The sequence below is a fragment of the Oreochromis aureus genome, linkage group 13, assembly GCF_013358895.1.
Source record: "Oreochromis aureus strain Israel breed Guangdong linkage group 13, ZZ_aureus, whole genome shotgun sequence".
Classification (NCBI taxonomy): Eukaryota; Metazoa; Chordata; class Actinopteri; order Cichliformes; family Cichlidae; genus Oreochromis; species Oreochromis aureus.
The window spans coordinates 4,695,842-4,705,431 of NC_052954.1; the positions used below are offsets into that span (position 1 = coordinate 4,695,842).

General features: G+C 38.6%; 3 protein-coding genes across 4 annotated transcripts; 1 reads left to right on the forward strand and 2 right to left on the reverse strand.

Moving 5' to 3' along the window:
• Positions 1–99: 99 nt before the first annotated feature.
• On the forward strand, positions 100–2,988 carry LOC120443270. The gene is made up of 2 exons (XM_039621545.1): positions 100–871; positions 1,587–2,988. The coding sequence occupies exons 1-2, from the start codon at positions 278–280 to the stop codon at positions 1,911–1,913; spliced, it is 921 nt and encodes a 306-aa protein (XP_039477479.1). The 5' UTR covers positions 100–277; the 3' UTR covers positions 1,914–2,988.
• Positions 2,989–3,777: 789 nt separating this feature from the next.
• LOC120443263 lies at positions 3,778–6,973 on the reverse strand. The gene is made up of 4 exons (XM_039621486.1): positions 6,945–6,973; positions 6,421–6,813; positions 5,753–5,869; positions 3,778–5,236 (listed from the first exon to the last, which is right to left on the reverse strand). Exons 2-4 carry the CDS (start codon positions 6,796–6,798, stop codon positions 4,157–4,159), a joined length of 1,575 nt encoding a protein of 524 aa, XP_039477420.1. The 5' UTR covers positions 6,799–6,813; positions 6,945–6,973; the 3' UTR covers positions 3,778–4,156.
• A 29-nt stretch (positions 6,974–7,002) lies between these two features.
• On the reverse strand, positions 7,003–9,258 carry LOC116311231. 2 transcript variants are annotated; one of them, XM_039621488.1, is made up of 3 exons: positions 9,172–9,258; positions 7,189–7,923; positions 7,003–7,061 (listed from the first exon to the last, which is right to left on the reverse strand). In XM_039621488.1, exons 1-3 carry the CDS (start codon positions 9,247–9,249, stop codon positions 7,056–7,058), a joined length of 819 nt encoding a protein of 272 aa, XP_039477422.1. In that variant the 5' UTR covers positions 9,250–9,258; the 3' UTR covers positions 7,003–7,055. The 2 variants fall into 2 exon arrangements, with proteins under 2 accessions (XP_039477422.1, XP_039477421.1); XM_039621487.1 differs by lacking the exon at positions 7,003–7,061 and having other exon boundaries at positions 7,127–7,923.
• Between the last annotated feature and the right edge of the window lie 332 nt (positions 9,259–9,590).

Here is a 9,590-nt window from a genome sequence, read left to right on the forward strand (position 1 = left end):
CAAATCAGCACTGAAACCTCAGAAACAACCACAGCGATGGAGGACACACACCCATTTGAGCGATTCATAGATTTTTACTTTGAGCTTGGAAAACTATAAAGACATTAAAACTGTGCTTTGCAGTAGACACAGTTTTCATATAAGCGAAAGACATCTGAAGAGAGTTCTTAGCACAAGGGGACACACTCGTCACAAAGCGTACTCTGACCTGGCCGTCTTGGTTGAATTTATTGACAACCAACTGCAGTACTCTGGGCAGCTTCACGGATACCGATGGATGTACACTAAATGCAGGGAACATGGACTACGCGTGAGGAAAGAGGATGTGCGCTTGGTGTTGAAGGAGCTGGATCCCCGAGGCGTCGCACTGAGGCAAGCAAGACGTTTCAGGCGAAGGAACTATTTTTCAAAAGGGCCGAACTTCATCTGGCACATGGACTCATACGACAAACTGAAGCCATATGGCATCTGTATCAATGGTAGTATTGACGGTTTCTCGAGAAAAATAATCTGGCTTAATGCATACACAACAAATAGTAATCCGAAAGTGATCGGGGGGTATTACATAGAAGCGGTGCAGCGTTTAAAGGGCTGCCCTAGAGTTGTGAGAGGCGATCTTGGAACTGAAAATGGCCATGTTAGAGGCTTTCAGCGTTTCCTTGTGTCCGTGGCTCCTAACGACACCCTTCAGAGTTACTTGGAGGGAGCAAGTACCGCCAATCAAAGGATTGAATACTGGTGGCGTTTTCTTCGCAGCCAGTGTCTGGAGTTCTGGTTATCCTTATTTGCAGACATCAGAGACAACGGGTACTTTGATGGTGGGTTTCTGGACAAAAACCTCCTTCAGTTTTGTTGCATGGGACTCATCCAGGTGAGTTAATAAAATATGTTTTGTTGCGTGTATGGATGCATGCGTGTGTGAGTGAGAGATAAAGGAAACCGAAGAAGTGATAGAGAGGTAATACGAAGTATTGTGAGAGATGAGATCTGTGCCAGGTTTAGGGAATGGAGAGACTTGCAGGAAGAAAGAGACAAGACAGGGAGAAGAGGTTGACAGGAGCAGGAGTAAATGAAAATTGTGTAAATACTATAATTTAGGCTTAAGCAATTGGCCACCTTAAGGCAGAGCTCAACAACCAAGACTACAGTAACATCTATGTTGAAGATGTTGACATGGCATATGAAAATTTCTCATCTATAATATTAACTATTTACAATTTGGAATTATTTTGATTGGAATATCCAAATAACTTTCAAATACAAAATACAATGATCAGTGACATAAAACAAATTGATTATTATAAGGGGAGTAGATGAGCCAAGCAGGTAGTAATAAGACCAATAGTACTAATGTAAAATATCACAGCATAACAGTAACAGGAGTTAGTGTGTGAAACACTTGTACAGATGACATTAGGTAAAGTACATGATTACAAAAATTCACATGATTGTTTAAAAATAATAAATTGCATAAATATAAGAAACCTTCCTCTAAGTGAGTGAGTTCATCGTGATCTGCGTATATGTATATATGTATATACATACATGCGATCGCATTTCTTTAATTTCTGTATTCTTGTCAACAGGATGAGCTGGATGACACTGCACAGGTTTGGAATGCACACTCCATCAGGCCATCAACAAACATCAATATCCCCAGTGGGCGACCTAATGTAATGTATACATTACCTGAGCTCTACGGGACAAGAGACTTCCTTTGCCCCACTGAAGAAGAACATGTTGAAATGTGTAAAACTGAGTGTTTTTTCCGACTGACCAAACCATGTGACCCCGATGTGTATGAACTATGCAATATCCTCATGACCGAGTCCCATCTGACTCCACCAACAGACCCATATCAGGCTGTGAACTTGTACATGCATCTAAGAGAGAACATCGTGGCATTAGTGTAAATTCCATACACTGCAGCTGAGAACGTTTCTCAAAATTGACCTGTGCTATATGTGAGAAAGCTAACTTCTGGATATTTAACAGACTTTAAACTGTAAGCTTTCTAGTACACAGTCATTTATGAGAATATCTTATATAGAAATATTTATAATTGTGTTCCAGGAGGGTCAGTGAACTAAAGTATAAAGGGAAGTCTCTGCCTGTTAATGATATTCTGAGTGTTCTTTAGCACAAAAACATTGTAATTTTCTGTCAAATGTTATCAAGTTCTATGTCTATGTGTATTACTTCGGATTACTTTACCTGTCTATTTGGCTTGATACATGGATCAAAACATAAGAGAAGTATTAATTTAATGTGTTAGGAGTTTTAATGTACAGTGTTTACTAGGATAATGGTGGTTTATGTTGAGTATTTTGTAATAATTTTTAAATGGTGAGTTGGTATTTACACCATCTCTATTTGTTAATGACGGGAATGTTTACTTGTTGATGTTGGCTAGAATACAGTTTAAAATCGAAGAGATATTCTATTATGCCTTGTTGCTCTATATATATTATAACGCCCACTGTCACACTGGCAGGCTACATGAAATGGTACTAAGGGGCATTATAATCTGAGGGGGGACACCTTTAGCATTTTTCTGAACTCAAGTTTCTCTGTCTAAAAATATAATTATTTGATGTAATTTTTGCTATTTTTTTTAAACTATTTACTGTGATTCCAGACGAGCTTTAGTTTTTTAATGTTGGTTAAACAAAACTGAAAAAATAAAGAACTAAATCAAGACATTTTGAACTCTTAGAATTTCAAATAGATATAAACATTCTTTTTTGGCTACTGAATTTAATCTTAAGCTTATTTTATCAGCTGAATAATAAATTCTCTGCACCCACCTATACTGTTGATGAACAGCAATTTCATTCGAATGCTATTTTTGAAAAACTCGCCACTTCTGAAAGGATGATATGTGTTGTTGAACTATCGGACAAATAAACTGAAATCTAATCAATTTCTAATTTTTTGGGGGGGACCATGTAGTACTGACAACTAAAAAACTGCAAATGACAAAAGCATATCGACAACATCTGTGTAGTGACTGCCTGTGTTCCCAGGCACTTAAATTTCAGAGAAGGGTAGACAGAAGTGCATAATCTGTCAAAAATGTAGCAATATTTTATAATTAACCATATATACTATTTAATCTAATTTGAAATCCTGGCATACAAACTTGTTTATCCAAGAAAATGTTAAATCTGATAATCATTACTTGTTAATTTGTATTTATATAAGACAGTATAAAGAATTGTGGATCATCTGTATGTCACATTATGGGCAAACTCCTTTCAAAAAAGAACTTGTGATGGCAATATGCTTTTTAACAAAACAACTAGTAAACATTTTGGAAGCTAATCAAGGGGAATAGGACTTATTGTTACAAGATGATGTTTATAGGCTACATCAGCTTTAAGAATTTGTAAACAGGATCTTATCATTAACTTTCAATAACTTTTTTGCAACCATAGTGACATTATTTGCTAATATTAATGGACCTTTCACCCTAAAATCAAATTTACACATTTTTCTGTTTGCTAGCTGTAGTGTGAGTTACCCAATTTTAGAGATATTGACTGTACAAGCCTACCTTTCTCTTGTTTCACATGGTACCTAATGCTTAGTAGCAATGTCTTTATGTAGACTTTATGTAGCTTCATGTAGTTTTTCAACAAGGAAGAGATCTCTACAGCTAATATCTCACAAAACTAGGCAACTCACAACAAAATATTCTAGATGGATAAACAGCAGGCCAATGTGTGTCACTGCGGGCTATGCAGGTGTGTTGACAGAACGTACCCAAAAGCAGACAATGAGAGAGAGAGAGGACACTGAACTTAAAACAAAAGCGAGCCTTTATTCTGGCTGATGGCAGGAGTAAATGAAAACAATGATAATGTGTACAGCACATTTTGATGTGATCTGTCCCTCTAACAATAAACTCAAACCTTGTTTTCAACAGAAGTTAAAGATCCAGTCATTTTCAAAGAATTTTAAACAATAAAGAGTCCTTGTGAAATCGGAGCTAACATACAACTAAGCCATCAGAAAGTTAAACGTGTGACAGCTTACTATACGGCTGAATATATCAAATGCTTCAATGACAAATGAGAAAAGACAGAATTCATGAACTCAAGGATAATCATACATATAACAATTACAGCTGTAACCATTAGTACACTCATCAGATTCAAATGATGTCCATTTCAAAGTAATTGCTGAAAAGGATATTGTCGAACTCGGTGCGAAATTCAGGATAAGAACTGTAAGTGCATGGCACTTCAAGGGTAGCTCCACAGGTGTGAGCAACAGGCCTTCTGTTGAGCCCAGTTTCAGCATTAAAGCACACCAAAATTTTGTCAACACATATCACAGAAGATCCTGTGCAGAAGCGCAGGATTTTCTCAGCTTTGGTTTCATCAGCGTTTTTAACATAACGCTGAAGATGGTTAAAGGTTGTCTGTTCTCCGTGAGACAGCATCAATTTTGTTGTTTCAAACAGCTGCACTAGTCTTTTGCCTGTGGCCTTCTTTGTCTCATACAGAGACAACACACTTTCCTTGCCTGACAGTTTCAGCTGCAGACGTGCCGCCATGGGTGTGGAGAAGCAATCCATTATATACTTTGGCTCTTGGAGAATGGCCTTATGAGCCATTGTTTCAATGGCAGGCTGCATGTTGTTCTTAGGTGGTAGGAAGTGGGAACCCATCCTTGTAAAAAGATCAAGCAGGTCCTCTTCATCATTTTCATCCATTGTGCCTTGGAGAGCCTTGTTGACAGCAGATCTCTCAACAGGAGGGAGATAGTTGAGAAACGATGCAATCAGAATGTCGACATCAACTGAGTCCATTCCGTGGATGCAGGCTAAAATGAAAGCCTTTGACAGCCTCACTGGAAAGACACCATGGTCTAGTAAGCCTTTCACCCATATCTGCCCAACTGCTTGCCATTCAGCCTCACTAAAGTCTGGCCTCAGCCTTGGAACTCGTTCAGTTTCACCTTCACACTGTTCCAAAAATTGCTCCCAAAATGCAGTGTAAACCTCCCTTGACACCCCAGCATCATCAACAGCATTTTCATTTACAAAGTTCATCTTTAAAGTCTCATTCATAATGCTACTGTCCATAAATACAGCCAAAAGATCATCAACAACTTTTATCCTGCGGACTGATACATGTAGGGGGCTCTGTGGGTCTCCTGAATTTGATGGGGAAAGTTGGCTGCTTGAATCTAAAGGCAAACCTTGTGCGATGAAATTCAGTCCATGGTCCTGAGTAAAAGACAAAATATGCACAGTCCATAAGAAATGTAAATAAATTGTACAGATTACACAATATCAATCTTCTGATAAAGTTTGAAATTTCTTTGTCTAATTTTAGTGGGCTGTACATTCCCAAACCATGTTTGCACTGATAATTTATATATAACATTAACATTTCGGCCTGATGGATCTCCTCGTATGCCTCAGAAAATTATACAAGTGTTCTATACATGCTCATACATGTATGAGAAGACTCACTTCTGTGCAAAGAAGGTAGAGATCACAATAGTGACACCAAAACAATGTGTTGCTCCTGTGTTATGTAAATAATTTGATTTCAAGACTAAATTTCCTGTTTAATCTTATCTTAATGTGAATCACTGGAATTGTCTCTCAACTGACAATATCCTTTTAATTCAAATGGACCCACAAACTGCTATATCCTCGGAAAATAGCATGCAATTTTGCCATCTCTACATTATGTAAAGATAGGTGTTTATGGTTGCCTGAATTGATCCATCTTACCTGTGCAATCTGGGTTGCTTCCCCCTGTATTGACTGCATATGGGATGTGGGCAAGCCATTAGCTGAAGACAATGGGAGCAGGAAACCATCCATAGGTAATCCATTTGTGTCGGCATTCTGAGAAGGAAGTATTGCATTAACTGACAACAGACACCTAAACCCTTCAAGATTATAAGACTCTTCTTCAATCTTCTACCTTGGCCTATTCTAAATCATTAATGTTCTTAAAAAGTCTGCAAAATATGTCAATAGGTCTTAAGAAAAAGATACACCTCTTTATTTTCAGCCTACATGTTTCACTTACAAGAGTAAAAAGACATATTACAGTGGAATTCCACAGGTTTTTATCAGATCTTGATGTACTTCTTACTACTTAAAATGTTGTATTATTGCTGCAACAAAATCAAGTTTTAAACAAACAAGAGATGAATTCTGATTAATAGAAATCGAGCAAGTGTTTCACAGTAGTGTAGGTTATTTCTTTTAAGATCCAAAAGAATAATATTACAGAAAATAACATACATGCTTAAATTTTGTCCAAGCAGAAATGCATGATCAGCTTTTTTAAAATCAGAAGTATGCAAGTCATTGAATTTGAGTATAAATAAATTTCCATATTTTGTAACACTTACATAAACCACATCAAACACAACTTTCCATGGTCTTACCTGTGTGAGATCGTCACTGTTGACACAATTCAGGGTTATCACAACTGTGTCATCACCATCTGCTCTGACAAGATCCTCTTCAGGATTCCATAGAACCGTATCCGCTTCGTCTATGTCTGGAAAACGAAATTCCAAATCTTCTGGAAGTTTGTCCCGGGACTCTAGTTTGAAGGATTTATAAGGAACTATACTGGTCAGATCAATAATTTCAGAGCAGTGGTCAGGGAAATCATGATCACTTGAGTCATTCTTCTGCCGCTGTCCCACGACAGTGTTTTTAATGTCTGTTGGGGTTGAATGCATATGATGTGATTTTCCTTGTCTTTGTGTTGTGACTGCCTCACAGAGTGATTTCAGTTTTTTTGGATTGGGTTCCATCTGGAAATTGTGAATCTGTGAACCAGAAAACAAACACAAGAAACAAACGAACATAATTCAATTATTTTTTCAGCAGCCAATCATTTACTACATCTTAATGAATACAAAGCTGTAATTCTTTCACAGATGTATTAAATGTACCTTACCACACAAGTCAACAAAAAATTCCTGGAATAATTTCATCCAACAGAAGTGAAAGTATTCGTAGATGTACATAGAGCACTTGAATAAGACAACTCTTTATTGCCGTTGCACAGTCATACCTAGTACAATAGTACAACGAAATTAGAAAATGTCACACGTTACCAACAAGCACTACTAAACACAACAAAATACAGTAACTTTAAAGTGATCATTATTTTTAATAATAACTTTCTTATTTTAACAAACCTGTTTGCCAGTGTCACTGTCAGATGAATCCCCATGGTCAAGTAGATCTGGGACAAAATCATCTGTCTCACTGTCAGATCCAAGTAATGTCACCGGTGAATCTTCTTCAGTTATGCTGACAGAAAAATCCTCTACAGATGAGGACTGAACTGTTGACGGTGTTTCATCTTTCGTGCAAATGTAAAATCTCAGGATCTTCAATTTGGTTTGTTCATAAAGTTTGCCAACGGTGTCATCTAAAGGAATCGAATTTCTTTTAAAATCACAGACATCTATGTTAAAGTCTTCAACTCTCCCTTTTGGCGAGTTCCCATCTGGAAAAAACAGGTCCTTTCCCATTTCCAAAATCTTAGCTACAGTTGTAGTTTTTTCCACAGTTGCATGTCTTGTTCCTCCACCATTTCTGGTTCTCACTTGACGGTATTCATTACTGCTAAAATGAAGCCATCCGATTTCTATTTTTCTGCAGGTCTTCTCTCCTGCAGTATTTCTCTGTCTTGCCATCCCTTCACCTTGCTTGTGGAACACGCCTGATGAACCACACAGCACTCCTTTGGTTTTTGATCTTACTTTCCGTGCCGCAATTTTATCTCTTAGGTTCTGCAGAAGAGTCTCTTTATCTGTGCTGTACTTAGTTTGTTGACAGAAAGACTTGACAGCTACTCTGTCACCATATGTCCTTATGTATTTCGCCATTTCTCCATCAGTCATGACGGACAGCACTGCCTTATCCACCTGCAGACATAAAACATTAGAGAAATGCTATTAATGCCACACTAGCACACATGGAATCCTAACTGTATTACAAATAGAGTTCTTAATCCACACAACATCCAAATTCATGGGCTGCAACCTTTTATTTTTTTTTATTTATTTATCACATTTTAGACATACAAGCTGTGTCCAAATTCATGGGCTGCATCCTCCTGAGGACGCTTTTGTAGACCGATTACGTCACAGCGATGCGCCGATGGCAGTCCGAATGCAGCGGACAAATGCGTCCTCCTTTTCACCGAATTCAAATTTGAAGGATGGGTCGGGTGTGTGCTTCGTGGCCCACCATATCCCAGAATTCATAGCGCGGCCCAGCCAAACTCCAGTTTCCGGTAATGGCGGCCGCTAATAAGTTTTAAAATTACTGTTATTAATCTTTCTGGGTCACAAAATAAACTTTTCACATATTTTCAGGCGAGAACGTGGGTGTGTACACTTGAAATATGTGCTTGGTTTATCAAGGTATCGCATATTTGCAGGTGCTTCGACGTTTTCGTTGACGTCTGTTACCCACCAGCTCGATAGCTATCCGAGAGCTCGAGGGTCACTGAAGCCGCCGAGAACGGCACAACTCCCGGCACATCATTTTCAGATCACCACGGACTTTTGCTACTCAGGTTAAACGTAATATATAAAACATTTAGACAACCTAAAAATGTTATTGTTTGGCATTTTTCAGCGTTTTATTTGTTCGTGAGTAAACGGTTTGGCTGAGATTAAAGTTATTAGATTAAATTAGATCAAATAAAACTTTATTAATCCCCGGGTGGGTTCCTCCTTGGTTTTTACACCGCTGAATAAACGTCAAACAGAAAACTGATTAAACAGAAGCGTGAGATGGTCGAGAATTTACTCCAGTGTCCTGTTATATTTTAGATAGCAAGGAGCAGACGGCCGAGTTTCTTAAACTCCACCGAGACAGCGGTGACGCTAATCAAAAGGCTAGACCGTCCAACTTCCGGCATACCCGACCTTCTGAGGACCCGGCCCACGTACACAACGAAGCCCGGGTCCTCAGTAGGATGCAGCCAATGAATTTGGACACGATTTGAAATTTCAAAACATATGTGGACTTAACGAGTTATGTTTAATGAACCTGAACATATTTACAAGAGTTAACATTAAAGGCATGCATATACGACCTCGGTTTTTCAACAAGTTACTCGCCTCTTGAACCACGGTGTTTAATGCTTTGTTGTTTATACGTACTTTGTCTTGTTGCATGTGCACGATGTCGTCGTGTGGGACCTCTCTTGACCGCAAAAAATTTTCTAAATCCTCCTCCATGTCCGCACTACGGAGCACCCTTCAGCTGAACTGCTATCAAAAAGGAGCGGGATCTTTTGCGAGATCTCGCAAAACTTTTGCGAGATCCCGAGTTAGTTTTGCGAGATCTCGCAAAAGTTTTGCGAGATCCCGAGTTAGTTTTGCGAGATCTCGCAAAAGTTTTGCGAGATCCCGAGTTTGTTTTGCGAGATCTCGCAAAAGTTTTGCGAGATCCCGAGTTTGTTTTGCGAGATCTCGCAAAAGTTTTGCGAGATCTCGCAATGTTTTGCGAGATCCCGCAAAAGTCCGTCTTAATTTTTTTTTTCTCCCATGTCCCCTGCGGGGCTCCGTAACTTTTCGTA

What these genes read in the sequence shown, in the direction of transcription:
- LOC120443270 (XM_039621545.1), top strand. Translation starts at nt 278, where the DNA reads ATGTACACTAAATGCAGGGAACATGGACTACGCGTGAGGAAAGAGGAT. An exon ending in GTTGCATGGGACTCATCCAG is followed by an intron (nt 872 to 1,586) that starts GTGAGTTAATAA and finishes TCTTGTCAACAG; the next exon opens with GATGAGCTGGATGACACTGC.
- LOC120443263 (XM_039621486.1), bottom strand. Translation starts at nt 6,798, where the DNA reads ATGGAACCCAATCCAAAAAAACTGAAATCACTCTGTGAGGCAGTCACA. An exon ending in ACAGTGACGATCTCACACAG is followed by an intron (nt 5,870 to 6,420) that starts GTAAGACCATGG and finishes CTTCCTTCTCAG; the next exon opens with AATGCCGACACAAATGGATT. An exon ending in AAGCAACCCAGATTGCACAG is followed by an intron (nt 5,237 to 5,752) that starts GTAAGATGGATC and finishes TCTTTTACTCAG; the next exon opens with GACCATGGACTGAATTTCAT.
- LOC116311231 (XM_039621487.1), bottom strand. Translation starts at nt 9,249, where the DNA reads ATGGAGGAGGATTTAGAAAATTTTTTGCGGTCAAGAGAGGTCCCACAC. An exon ending in TGCACATGCAACAAGACAAA is followed by an intron (nt 7,924 to 9,171) that starts GTACGTATAAAC and finishes TTATGTCTGCAG; the next exon opens with GTGGATAAGGCAGTGCTGTC.